At 42.0% G+C, this 14,517-nt stretch overlaps 1 protein-coding gene across 4 annotated transcripts in view; it reads left to right on the forward strand.

Moving 5' to 3' along the window:
- LOC132834926 (transmembrane protein 150A-like) overlaps window positions 1–14,517 on the forward strand; it is a 108,132-nt gene that overhangs the window by 8,372 nt on the left and 85,243 nt on the right. For 3 of the 4 annotated variants that reach the window (XM_060854077.1, XM_060854076.1, XM_060854079.1), the window contains one exon: window positions 7,179–7,226. The exons of the other annotated variant lie outside the window; for it this stretch is intronic. In XM_060854077.1, the coding sequence (XP_060710060.1) occupies window positions 7,179–7,226 (48 nt within the window). The remainder of the gene's footprint in view (window positions 1–7,178; window positions 7,227–14,517) is intronic. 4 annotated transcript variants of the gene reach the window in all.

A 14,517-nucleotide genomic window follows, 5' to 3' on the forward strand; every position in this document is an offset into this window, starting at 1 on the left:
GTTCAGCTTTTGTTGAGCGGTAACAGCAAGATATTGAGGAATTGAGTTATGGAAATGCCATTGAATATCTAGGGGCAATGATTAGCATCTCTGTTCTTGGAGTTGGTCATTGCCTGGTACATGTGTAGTCGGAATATTACTTCCCACTTGTCAGCTTAAACATGGATATGATCCAGCACTTGTTTGGACACTGATTGCTCCTGTATCTGAGGAGTTGTGAATGGTGCTGAACACCACTTCTCCCCTTATAATGGAAGGAAGGTCACTGATGAAGGAGTTGAAAATGAATGGACCTGGGACAGAACCCTGAAGGTTCAGGGGCTCTTGTGGTGCTAACCCTGAGCCAGGACTTCTGGGTTCTGGACCCACCCACTCCAGCAATAGAATCATAGAGATGTACAGCATGTGTCATAACTTATTTGAACAGGTTGACCAGCATCTGAAAACAAAGAAATGCTAGTGTTGGAGAGCTGACGCAAACAAAAATAGAAACTCAGCAGGTCTGGCAGCAAGAAATCTGTGGTGAGAAGACAGTGTTAACATTTCGAGTCCAGTGACCCTTCCTCAGACCTGATAGCAGCTAGGAAAAGGAGATATTATGCTGATGATGAGGGTGGGGGTGTGGGGGGAGGAAGGAATGAGTGGATAAGTGCAGAGAGAGCTCAGAGCAAGAGAGAGAGAGAGGATAGGTAGACAAAGGGATTTTTGATGGTAAGCCAAGGAAGAAGAGAAGCTAAATAGGTGATAATGGGGACTTTGAGTAGTTGAAAATGGATTGGCTATACCGAAAACAGCCCTTATCATGATCGTATCTGGGTGTAGCGTGGCTATTAGACCTAGAATTGGGGGTTCAGGCTCTAAAATAATTAAGCTTTACAATGAGTGCTGAAAGTTGTAGGGTCCCTAAACAGAAAATGAGATGCTTATTTTCCAGCTTGCACTGAGCCGCACTGGAGCACTGCAGCAAGCCTGAGACAGAGATGTTGGCCGCGGAACATGGTGGTTGTTGAAGTGGCAGGGGAAAGGAAGCACGGGGTCATTTTTGCTGATAGAACATTCGTGTTCCATAAAGTGGTCACTCAGTCTGTGCTTCCTCTCCAAATTCACAATATCTACCCTTAAGGTTTATTGTGAGGAGGAAGAAGAAGAGAGGCAATATAAAGTAAATGGTCCAGTTTTGAAAAGGAGCTGGCAGCTGTTGCATTAATGATAATGAGGACCTGAAATAGGTGTTCAGATTGATGTACAGATGCAAGGGAAGAATACCTGCTTCAACTGGTTCCAGATGGCCAATATTCAACGTGATTCCCGATAAAGGACTTTTGCCCGAAACGTCGATTTTCCTGCTCCTCGAATACTGCCTGACCTGCTGTGCTTTTCCAATCTTGACTCTAATCTCCAGCATCTGAAGTACCCACTTCTGCCTAATGTTCGACCATGGTCAACATTACAAGCAGCTCATTGGCATCTTGTAATCAAAGTTTCGATACCCGAGTGTCTGAAATTGAGCATACAGCCCGAAACCTCTCGCGGAGCAGTGTGCAATACATTCAGTCCTTGCTGGAAAGTGCACCACGAAGCTTGATAAGAACCTGAGAAATAGGGGGTGGAGTATGTCACATAGCTCCTTGTGCTTCGTTTGCTAAAATATGTACATGAACGCTAATTTCCTGCCCTGATCCCATATCCCTCAGTGCTCAAACATCTACTCATTTCAGTCCTACTCATTGAGCAGCCAGGACTAGTGACTTCCAAGGATTCACTGCTCGTGCCCTCGTTGGCTGTGTCCTTTAGTTTGAGATTAAGACCTGTGGTTCTGAACTCTCTAGCACCAGGAAAGAGCTTCTCAGCATCTATCAAAGACTCAACAATGTTCAATTGTCTCTGTTAGCTTGCTGTCAAGCTAAGTTTTTTGGGGGAATTTTGTGTTAGTCATGGCTGAATCAGTTGAGCCAGAAGATCCTGGGTTTCAGGGAGATGGTAGTAATGGTGTGGTAAATCAGAGATATAGCTTACTCTTGGGGCGAGAGGTTCAAATCCCATCACTGGCAGTTGGTGCAATTTGAATTCAACTAATTATTAAAAGTCTGTAATTGAAAGCTTAGCTAAGCGATGGTGTCATCAAACTATTGGTATCTAAAACAAAATCTACTGAGCTTGCCTGGACTGGACTACAATGTGACTCCAGATTCACAGCAATATGATTGTCTCTGAAATGGACTAGCAAGCCACTAAGTTACAGGGAGAACAGAGATGGGCAACGAATCCTAGTCTTTCCAGCCATACCCACCTCTGAAGAAACACATAGTGTATTTCTCCCACCAGTGTTCAGCATGTAAGCAGAGTTGCTGTGCCTGAATGCTAACCTACGGTTATTCATATGCAAGGACACCTAGATTCCTCCGCACCCAAAATAGAGAAATGAAATTGGAAATTTTGTGGATTTACTGATTTTTTTTTTGATGGACATAGTAAAGGAACCTCTCTCTGCTGATACTTAATGTCTGTCGAAGCTCAGAATGCTTCAGATGAATCTGAATTGAAGGTGGACCTTGACAGTTGTCATAATCATGATTTGGTTTTATATATCTGGAGGGTAGGTGCAATCGTATACTCTGATACTATCGTAATGTAGTTCTTTCGATGAAATTCAGTGTTCATTCTCAAAGGAAACTGTTCAAAATGATTTAAAAACTCAGTCAGTTCCTGTCCATCTTTCTATGGCAGCTAGAAAGGGAAATCACGTTTCTTTTCATTGAAAATAGGAGCTGGTTGTAGTGAAAATCACTTGTAGCCCTAGAGGATGCTCCTACTGCTCTGAAGGAAGCCTTTGGCTGTTTCATTGAAAAAGCCAGCTTTCTCATTTACACCACTGCCCTGGCCTTTCCTCATAGACCATGCAAATGTTTATTTTTTTTCTCTTTTATCAAGAATGGATTAAGTCAGCTTAGAAAGTTTATACCTAGAATTCTGTTGTTAGATGTTGCAGTTTTGAGTACATTGTTCAGTTGATCTCTGTCTGCTCCATTGAATGTTGGACAGTCACCAAACCTGAGGTAACACAGTTTAGCCAAAGGTAGTTATTTGCTTTCAAGACTCCTCATTAAATTGTAGGCCTGTACTGAAAGATATAACTTCCTGTATACCGAAACCCACAGTGAGAGATTTTCTGTATCTGACACGCCTGACAGTGTCAGATTTGAAGGAATTTAAGATTCTGCTTGTAATTTGTCTTTTCCTCAGAAAGCCTGATAAAATAATCAAGACTGGGAATCTTGGAGTGAGGTTTGTGTCTTAGATAGAAATGCTTTCAGTGAAGAATTTCCTTTTGGATTCTAAACTGCAGCGCTTTGCTGAATTGTCTGAGGGAACTGCAACAACCGATTGTTAGGCTGTGGGTCACATTTTTGTTTTCAAGGTTAGGTGTCTCAATCACATATTTTAATCAGGCTGCATGCTTCAATGTTTATAGATTTTTTTTTGGGTTATCACCTGTTGGCTGGTTTTCTAGGACTGTGGGAATCAGCAACTGCACAGAGGCAAGGCCGGTCTGTTCCAGCAGCTAAGGAATTTTCCAGCTCTCCTGTGGGCCCAGGAGGAGAGAGGAGTTTTCTCACCCAGCCTCTCCCATAAACATCCCTGCTGCTCCATGATCAGCCTCCTGTATGTGATTTCCCTGTTGAACATCATGACGTGATAAATTCAGCTAACACCCCCCCGCCCCCCCCCCCCCCCAGGTGACCCTCCATGGCACTGCCTCCACTCTCCCTCCTCTCTGCCCAGAGTTGGCCTGGTTGCTTGCCAGCAAACGTCTGCTTTGCCTTTTCTGGCTTTGTTTGATGCTTCGGAGAGCCCATCTCTCTAAATATTCCTTTAGAGGGGTGAAAGTGTTCCTTGAGCCAGTAAGGTATGGATAGAAAACGTCCACCATCTGGAAATCATACACCCCAGCATTGTGTCCCGTTTTCTCCCTCGCACTTCATTTATTCAGTCTCGGGATGTGAAGGTTGCTAACTAGGACAGTAATTTTACCCTAAGTGCCCTGGAGAAGTTGGTGGTGACCTTGAACCACCAGAGTCCACCTTTTGTAGATATGCCAGTGACAATGAAAGAACGGAAATATATTTCCAAGTCAGGATACTGTGTGATTTGGAGAGGAACTTGCCAGCGGTGGTAGAGGTCACAGGCTTGGAAGGTGCTGTTGAAAGAACCTGGGCAAGCTGCTGCAGTGCATTTTCCAGATGGTTTGCACTGTGTCAGTGGTGCACCGAGTAAATGTTTAAAGTGGTGGATGGGGTACTGAACAAATAAGTTGCTTTGCCGTAAATGGTGACGAGCTTCCTGAGTGGTGTTGTCATGCAGCCAAGTATTTTATCACCCTCCTGACTTGTGCCTTGTAGGAGGTGGTTGTTCTCAAATAATGTCTGGGATCCATGTCTATATTTAAAATCTGCCACACTGCCTTTAATGTGGAACTGGTTAAACATTTGTAGACTGCAGTGAAAAGATGTTTAAGTTGAAAACTGAGTCATTATCACTGGGAGCCAACTCTAAGATAAACAGTCATTATTGCTCCCAAGCCTAAGGGGAACTGGAAGCACAAACTTGGAAGGTTATCATAGGTTCGATAAATTGGTGTTGCTTTCAATTCATTTGCAAAGAGACTGTTAGAATAAACCAAGCTTGCATTTTTATCCAGAAAGCAAACTTTATTTTCTCTGGCGTCATCTGCTTCCTAAAGATTGTCTTGATTTGAAAAACAACTTTGTCATAATGTATCTTTACACTCCTTACTCCCTTCGGAGAATGCAATGGAGCATTGGAAGAATTTTTCAGACTAATTAAAAATCTACTTTGAGCTATGTGAATGCTCCTCTGTGGCCAACTAGTCATGGAATCAGTTTTGAACCCAGGGTCATCCAGCTCCTGGGCAGTAGTACAACCATCCAAGGCACTTGGACTCTGCTAGGGCAGCAACTAAAGAGTGCTCTGTTACTAACTAGCTCAGAATCTCTTGACTATTTAATTGGCAAGACCTGGGGCTTACATAGGGCTTACATTAACTCAGTGCCTTTCTCATTCACTGGAAGTTCAAACTCAAGCACTTTTGAAGCATGGTCGGTTTAACTGAAGTCAAAGATGGTAGCCATTTGCTGTTAAAATCCCATCAACTACAATGAGCTAAATGACCAGCTTCTCTGCAGATATTTTCAAAACAACCCATTCAAAGATGTTATTGCACGCTTCTGGAGCAGATGGGACTTGAACCTAGGCCCTCTGGCTCAGAATTGGGGACAGTACCATAGCGCCACAAGAGCGCTCGGTTTTGCCTCCAATGGTTACGTACAAATTAGAAGCAGGAGTCAACCAGCCAGCCCATGGAACTCTCTTTGACTTTGAACAAGATCATGGCTGATCTGATGGGTAAACAGAATGGAGGCCACTATCAACCCTTATACTCTCTGATTCTCTTTTTGGTCAAGAATTTAAAAGGTCTGCCTCTAAGGCTGTCTGAGGAAGAGAATTCTGTTGATTCACGACCATCTGAGAGAAAAAGCTTCTCGTTTCTGTCTTAAATGGGAGACCCCTTATTTCTAAGCAGTGTTCCCTAGTTCTTGTCTCTCCAACAATGGAGCAACATCCTTTCAGCATCCGTCCTGTCAAGTCTGTTCAGAACTTTATATTTTAATAAGATATTTTATCATTCTTCTAAATTCCATTGGAATCTTTTAAGATCAAACATCATAAGTTCATAATAATATAAGAATATAAACTTACAAGATCAAACATTTCTTTACAAAATAACTGCTTCACTTCCAGGAATATGTCATGTGACAGACAATAAATCAGCTCCCCTGAACTGCAAATGCCTTTACATTCTTTTTCAGGTGAAGAGACCAAAACTCTGCACTGTATTTGAGATGTGGTTTAACCAACACCATACACAATTGTAAGCAAACTTTCCTAGTTTACTATTTCATCGCCCTTGTAAGAAATGCCAACAGAGGGTAGTGAATCTGTGGAATCCTTTACCACGGAAGACTGTCGAAGCTGGCTCATGAATTATATTCCGGGCTGAGATCAACAGATTTTTAATCAGTAAGGAAATCAAGAGTTTGGGGAAAAGGTAGGAAAATGGAGATGAGGCTTATCAGATCAGCCACAATCTCATTGAATGTTGAAGCAAAAATCGTTGGGCTGAATAGTCTAGTCTGAAAGACCTCTATGTCTTATTCCATTTCTCTTCCTAATCAATTTTTGTACCCACATACTAGCTTTTTGCAGTCAGATGTTAGAGTAAGTTGTTCTTCCTCATGTAATGCCTTAAAATCTTTTTACCTCCATTTGCTAGGGCATGTAAGGGTTTAACATTTATAATATTTGCATCTGTAATAATGCAGAGCTCCCTCAGTACTGTGCTAAAGAGTCAACCTTGGTTACAGGCCCTCATCCGATAGCAGAAAGTTGAACCTGTGGCCTACTGACATTGAGCCAAGCTGATATGATGGTATCTGTAGGATGCGAGGCTCTTTCCAGGACAGAACGTTTTGTACACGAGTTATTCTGATATGGCAGAAAATTGAAGTTATACAATACAGACAATGATTAGCTTTCGTTGTTTGAGCAAATTCCCATGAACTTTCAGTTTACAATGGGTTATCATTACAACTTTGTTTAAAACTCCACAGGGACACTGGTGCCTGCGTCATTTAGTTATCATCAAATGTAAATAACATGTGAAAGGCGCAAGTTGTACACGGGAAAACCCTGGCCTGTGCTGGGGGAGTCCGGAACAATGTGACACGACACAGTCAGGGATAATGTCAATGGTGGGGAGTAGAAATTTGGAACAATTCTGTCCCCCTGCTGCCCAAATTACAAAGCTGTTGAGGCTGCAGAGTTGTCAAACTGAGACTGATATAGTTTTTGTTAAGCTAAGGCAACACATGTTCAGGAAGCAATGTGGGTAGATGGAGTTAAGATACAGCTTAGTAATTGAAAGCTGGATTGGGTCTGAGGGGCTGAATGGCCTCCAGTCCACGTGTATGTGTGAGTTTTCTGTATGCACTCTCCACCAGCCCTCACTGGGACTTCCTGAGTTGTTGGTGGTGCTGAGGAAAGTGATGGAGGAATGGAATGACCACTTGACTGACTGCCTTCTGATTTGTTTTGAACAGGTATGCGGTGGCAGTACGGAATCACCATGTTTGCCCTGTGGATAACTGGTACGGTACCCTGGCATTTTTCTCTTTGCTGCAGAGAGATGGGGAAATCAGCTCTTTTGGACTTCCTGACTGTGTGTATAAGTTGTGGAGTGACCTCATTGAAGTATACAGCGTTCCAAACAGAGTAGATGCAGGGAGGATGTTTAACTTTCCCTTGCCTGGGATTTGGGGGGGTGCGGGGCTGTCAGTGTAGGGCCAGGAGACACAGTCTCAGAGTAAAGGATAGGTTGTTTAGGATAGAGATAAGGATTAACTTTTTCACTCAGAGGGAGGTGAATTTTTGGAATTCTCTACCCCCAAAGACTTGGGGAGCTCAGTTATTGAGTGTATTCAAGACAGACATTGATAGATATTAACGGATATGTGGATAGTACAAGAAAATGATCTCGATGTGGAATATCAGCCATGATCCATTGAATGCTGGAGCAGGTTTGATGAACAAAATGCCTATTCCTGTTCCCATTTCCTGTGTTTTTATATCCAGCCGGTCGAGTTGCCCACACCGAATCCACGACATCTACTCAATCTCAATGTGTCTTCTGATAAATTGTGTTGATATTGATAGATTTTGATTTGGACTGACTTTCACCTACTCTCATGTCAGTCTCCTGGCTAGAAAACAGCAGCATTAACTGTTCATTGAGGGGTCAGTCCACATGGTCATTTAGAAATGGACACTAAATAAGGGACTTCAATTCAATTGCCACCCAGGTAAATAGTGCTGTGAGGAAGGCATATGGTGTACTGGGCTTTATTGGCAGAGGAATTGAGTTCCGGAGTCCTGAGGTCATGTTGCAGTTGTATAAGACTCTGGTGAGGCCTCATCTGGAGTATTGTGTGCAGTTTTGGTCGCCATACTATAGGAAGGATGTGGAAGCTTTAGAACGAGTGCAGAGGAGGTTTACCAGGATGTTGCCTGGAATGGTAGGAAAATCTTATGAGGAAAGGCTGAGGCACTTGGGGCTGTTCTCATTGGAGAAGAGAAGGTTTAGGGGAGATCTGATAGAAGTGTATAAGATGATTAGGGGTTTAGATAGGGTAGATACTAAGAACCTTTTACCGCTAATGGAGTCAGGTGTTACTAGGGGACATAGCTTTAAATTAAGGGGTGGTAGGTATAGGACAGATGTTAGGGGTAGATTCTTCACACAGCGGGTTGTGAGTTCATGGAATGCCCTGCCCGTATCAGTGGTGAACTCTCCTTCTTTATGTTCATTTAAGCGGGCATTGGATAGGCATTTGGAAGTTATTGGGCTAGTATAGGTTAGGTAGGACTCGGTCGGCGCAACATCGAGGGCCGAAGGGCCTGTACTGCGCTGTATCCTTCTATGTTCTATGTTCTATGTTCTATATAGAGCAACTGGAGAAACTGGGACTATTCTCTGTGTAACAGATAAAGTTAAGTGGAGATTTGGTAAGAGGTCTTCAAAGTTATTAGGCCATCTATGTGTGGAACCACAGGAAATAGGTGAGATACTAAACAAATTTTCATGTTAGTATTTACTGTGAAGGAGGACGTGTAAGCTAGGGAACTTGGGGAAATAAATAGTGAAAGGAGTCCATATTACAGAGGAGGAGGTGTGGAGGTCTTAAAACATAAAGGTAGATAAATCCCTGGGACCTGATCAAGTGTTTCCCAGCACTTTGTGGGAAGCTAGGGAAGAGGTTTCTGGGCACCTTGCTGAAATATTTGTATCGACAGCCGCAGATGAGGTGCCGGAAGACTGGAGGTTGAATAACATAGTACCATTGTTTAAGAAAGGCTGTCAGGAAAAGCATGGAAACTATAGAGCAGGGAGCCTTATGTCAGTGGTGGGTAAGTTGTTGGAGGGGATTCTGAGAGACAGGAATTTACATGCATTTGGAAAGGCAAGGACTGATTTGGGATACGCTCATGTCTTTGTGCATGGGAAATCACATCTTACTCACTTGGTTGAGGTTTTTGAAGAGGTGACAAAGAAGATTGATGAAGGCAGAGCAATAGACATTGTCTACATGGACTTCAGAAGGCATTTGTCAAGGTGCCACTTGGTAGACTGGTGAGTAACGTTAGATCACATGGTATCCAGGGGGAGCTAGTCAATTGGATGCAAAATTGGCTTCAAGGTAGGAGACTGAGGCTGGTGGTAGAGAGTTGTTGTTCAGACTCTAGGCCTGTGACAAGTGGAGTGCTGCAATAATCAGTGTTGGGTCCTCTATTGTTCATCATTTTTATAAATTATTTGGATATGAATACAGGAGGCGTGGTTAGTAAGTTTGCAGATGGAACCAAAAATAGGTGGAGTAGTAGATAATGAAGAAGATAATCTCAGAGTATAACAGCTCCTTGATCAAATGGCCAATAGGCTGAAGAGTGGCAGATGAGTGGAATCACTGTGTGTAAACTGTGAAAGTAGATTCAATAGTGACTGTCCGAAGGGAATTAGTTAAATTTTTTTTAAAGAGATACATTTGCAGGGCTATGGGGAAAAGAACAAGGAATTAATTGCTCAATGGATCTAGCATTGGCAAAATGGCCGAACAGTCTCATTTTGCATTGCATGGTTGTATGATTTCATGGTTATTTGCAGGAGGATTTTCAGAATGGGTGGATTTTTGTTCTGTTAGGATTTTAGCCCAGGGCAGTGTTTGTTTCCAGTTTAAACGTCCCTGACATCTTATCATTCCTCAAGTTCATAAATTCACCATAGGTGTGATGGTAATCCTCTTCAGGCATGAAAATAGGGATCTGTCACCTCTTTTGTGAAGTTCCAACAAGCATTAGCAGGGCTAATGTCACTGTACCAGTAATCCAAAGGCCAAGGCTAATGGGCTGAGACATGAGTTCAAATCTCACCATTGTTGCTGTGGAATTTGAATTCAATTAATAAATCTACAATAAACAGCTAATCTCACTAATCTGTCATTGATTGTCAGGAAAACCCAATAGCTCACTTTAGAGAAGGAAACCTGCCATCCTAACAGAGTCTGGCCTGCATGTGACTCCAGGACCCACAGCAATGTGGTCAACTTTTAACTGCCCTCAAATGGCCCAGTAAGGTAATTAGGATTAGGAACAAATACTGGCTTTGTCACTGAGCCAACATGCCACGGAAGCATACATAAAAATAAAGATGAAGGAAATTCCTGATCAAGATTGTGCCTTTCCATGAATGCATCTAGTTCTTCAATTCTGTTTCCTATCTTTTCTGCACTCACTTAAATCCTGACAGTATATTTTTAAATATCTCCTTTTTCACTTCTCCTTTCTTCTGATCTGATTGTTACAAATTTTCTACGCTTTTCACTTACACCCTTGTTACTTCAAGTTTCCTCATTTTTGCTTTTGCTTCTCCCTTATTGCCATCTCAGTTTAATCTGCAGGGATTGTTTGCTTTGTAAGATTCCTCTTTCAGGCACAAGCCGTGTACCTGTCTCAGACATGGAAACTGAGCTTCCTTCCGATGTTATCCCCTCAGCCAGACAATTACTGCAGTTGTGTTGCAATTCTTATACTGACGATCATGTATGAGAAGGTCTTTATTACTGCCTTTGAGATGCTGCTGTTTAACCCATCTCCTAGTTTCTATCTCTTAGACCTACCTAATCCTCAGCCAGCTCAGTTGGCTAGACAGCTGGTTTGTGATGCTAGTAGCATGGATTCAATTCCTAACCAGCTGAGGTTACAATGTAGGTCTATCCTTCTTAACCTCTTCCCTCCCCTAAGGCTTAGTGATCCTCAGGTTAAACTACCACCAGTCATCTCTTTCCTTAATGAGAGAGCAGCTCATTGAAGATTTTGCCTTTTACTAATCCTTGATTATTGGTTTCAACATGACTCAGGACTTTGGACTGCTTCTCATCCTACTGCACATTCTCAGCATCAGTTTTGTTGTATCTAACCTGTAGGCATCATGTTGACTCTTGGTTGGGACTAGGAAACCAGCTGTTAGTCCTCTGACCCTGGAATCCTATGTTACCACTGTCCATGTTTCTATTTCAGAGCACTCAGTCTCCCACATTTTACCTTCTGTAAACTTGAGGTCTTAACTTGCAGCAAGTCTTGTATACAATCGCCTCTGTGCTTGCTAATTCACTCTTAGTCAGGCAACATCTTCATTTTAAAATTCTTAATCTTGTTTGCAAATCTGTCCATGACCTTCCCTTTCCATATCTGTAAGAGAGGAAATAGTACCGTAGTCATACTGTCACCGGCATAGTAATCTAGAAACCCAGGTTCATGTTCTGGGAACATGGGTTTGACTCCCATCATGGCAAATGATGAAAATTGACTTCAATTTAATAAAAGAAACATAAACTGGCTTAATGTCAATTATCATAAAACTCATTCACTGCTGCCCTTACCTGGCCTGAGCTACATGTGGTTTCAGATCTACAGCAATATGGTTGACTCTTAACTGGCTGTGTGAAATGGCCTGGCAAGCCAGTTCTGGGCCAGTTAGTAATGGGATACAAAAAAAAAATTCTAGCTCAGTCAGCGATGTCATATCCTGTGAATGAGCAATTAAAAATATCATCTTACCCACCACTCTCTGAGATATCTGATACCTTTTAATTCCCAATTATAATCTCTGTCCTTTTGATGATGGATACTCAAATACCTAGGCCCTCATCTTTGGAATTCTCTCCTTCCACATCTCTGTCTCTCTACTTTCTTTTCTTCCTTTAACTTCCCTACTTCACCTCCTGACTCTCCAAAACCTGTCCACCATCTTCAAGACACAAGTCAGGAGTGTGATTGAATACTCCTCACTTGCCTGAGTGGGTGCAGCTCCAGCAATACTCAAGGAGTTTGACACCTTCCAGGATAAGCAGCCCACTTGATTGGTACCATATCCATAAGCAACCACTCCCCCTACTACCGACACGTACCAGCAGTGTGTACTATCTATCAGATGCATTGCAGAAATTCACCCAAGATCCTTAGACAGCACCTTCCAAACCCATGACCACTTTCATTTAGAAGGACAAGAGCAGCAGACACATAGGAGCACCACCACCTACAAGTTCCCCTCCAAGCCACTCAGCATTCTGACTAGGAAATATATTGTGTTCCTTCAGGGTTACTGGGTCAAACTCCTGGAATTCACTCTCTAAGGGCACTGTGGATCTACCTACACCAAATGGACTGCAGCATTTCAAGAAGGCAGTTCATCTCTACCTTATCAAGGGCAGCTAAGGACAGGCACTAAATTCTGGCCAGCCCATGTCCTGTGAGTGAAGGAAAAACAATGGTCAACTGGCCTAATATTTATTTTTTATCATACTTGGTTTTATGATATTCCTGTGAAGTGCCTTGGAATTTTTTTATTCCATTAAAAATCTGCAAACATAAATTTTTCTTTTCTCTTTCTCTCTCTCTTTCCCGTCTCTTTCTTATCAAAACAAAGCAGTGGCTACAATGCATTCTTGGCAGCTAACCAGTTGCTGGTAAATGTCTCCCATTTGAGTGACAGACATATCCATCCTCATAAATCCAAGGAGTTGCACAATTCTGGTACACCATGTTGGATGTTCATCTGAACACTGGTGAGCTTCAATGCGCTAGGAAAGCGATAGCTGCCTTTGACCTGCTGCTTGCTTGTGGACTCACAGTCACTGAACTGGCTGGAAAAGCTTGGCTGGCAATCAGCTTCTTGGGTGGTTTCAGCCTCGACAGATGAATGTACAGTCAATGCCATGATCATGAGATTCCTCTCGAGCTCTGATGTTTTCTTTATGGCTCAGGAATGTGAGCAGAGGGGTCAAACATGCTTTAAAAGTTAAACTTAAAACTATTTACTCTGGACTTGAGATTTTTCAGAAAGCAGTGCATTCTCTGTAGAACCTGATTCAAGCTGAAGGTATTTATTTTATTTGTTCATGTTGTTGTATTATGGCATGGATTCCAGACCTGACAGGCTGTACCTTTAAGACAGTTCCATGGCATCAGAGCATGAGATGCTCCAGTAATAAAAGGAACTTGCCTCACCTTCAGTCACTCTGTCTGTGTAATGGAGCCAATGCTGTCAATTGAATGGTTGTGTGTGAAATGCATGGAGATAATATAGATTTCTAAATAATGTTGTAAATAAGCTTCTAAATATCTAACCTAACATCTGTGGTATATCTTGTGTGCTAACAAATGGTCAATAAGAAACATCATCGTGATGGCAGTAACGAAACACTAGATTCTGGTTGTGACAGGTCGGTGCAACATTGAGGGCCGAAGGGCCTGTACTGCGCTGTAATGTTCTATGTTAATAGCAGCAAGTGAATGCTAAAGACTGAACAGGTGACAACAATATGACAGTTGTGAAAAGTCTCTTTCCAAAAACGTTATCCATCAGTCTGTTTGAATTCAGAGCTGAAGTTACAACTACAACCAAGACAGATGTGCAGCAACCTTGATTTAAGCTTTATTGTCATGTGTACTCAAGTACAGAAGTGTAAGAAAAGTGCAAAATGTCACTACACACAGCGACACCCTAGGTATGGAGCTGCCTAGGTACAAAACGTAGGTACAAGTAGTCACATAAAGTAATAAAATTAAAAGTGAAGCATTACTGTTGTTCTTATTATTGGTTAAACCAGCAACCCAGAAAAGATTTATCCCATGCAGTAATCTGTGAAAATTCGAGAGACCAAGAACTAGTTCAAATAAAAATTAGCAACTTTGTTTCTTAAAGTATAACAGAGAATAACAACTATTTACAAATCCTTCCTCGAACCTATCTTTTACTTTCTCTTTTGTAATACTCGTCTGATAAAATCCTCAATTAAGATTTACTGAAAAATTCAAATTTCAAAACCAACTAGCAGTCGAATCTTCTATTTACATCTTCCTCTGTCGATTGGCTCTCCAGGTCAGTGTTGATGTTCTTTCTCTGTGCAAACACCTTCTCTAGACAGATACTTCTCAGCCAGTTCTGACTAGCAGCCTACATCTGAGTGTCTTTTGGCAGTTCTCCCCCAACTGTTCAATGCTTCCCAGTCTTATACCCAAAGCATCGGATTGTGTCATTGGCTTTTAATATTGTCAATATTCTCAAGTCAAATTTGACTGGAGTTTGGTATTTTTTGGGGTATAACTTAAACTGATTGGCCTAATTCGAATTTGTTTTTTGTGTCTCCAGGCAACCAGCTACACTTGGCTGCTGGACCAAAAGGTTACATTGTATCTTGTTCAGAATACTTGGTGCTGTCAGGTAGTTCTGCTAGTTTTTAACTTCTTTAAAGGTACAGTACACCCACATCTTCATAACAGCATAAGTAGAAAAATAAAAAGTTAAAAGTGAGCATCACAGTCCTT

The sequence above is a fragment of the Hemiscyllium ocellatum genome, chromosome 43 (assembly GCF_020745735.1).
Source record: "Hemiscyllium ocellatum isolate sHemOce1 chromosome 43, sHemOce1.pat.X.cur, whole genome shotgun sequence".
In the NCBI taxonomy this organism is placed as follows: domain Eukaryota; kingdom Metazoa; phylum Chordata; class Chondrichthyes; order Orectolobiformes; family Hemiscylliidae; genus Hemiscyllium; species Hemiscyllium ocellatum.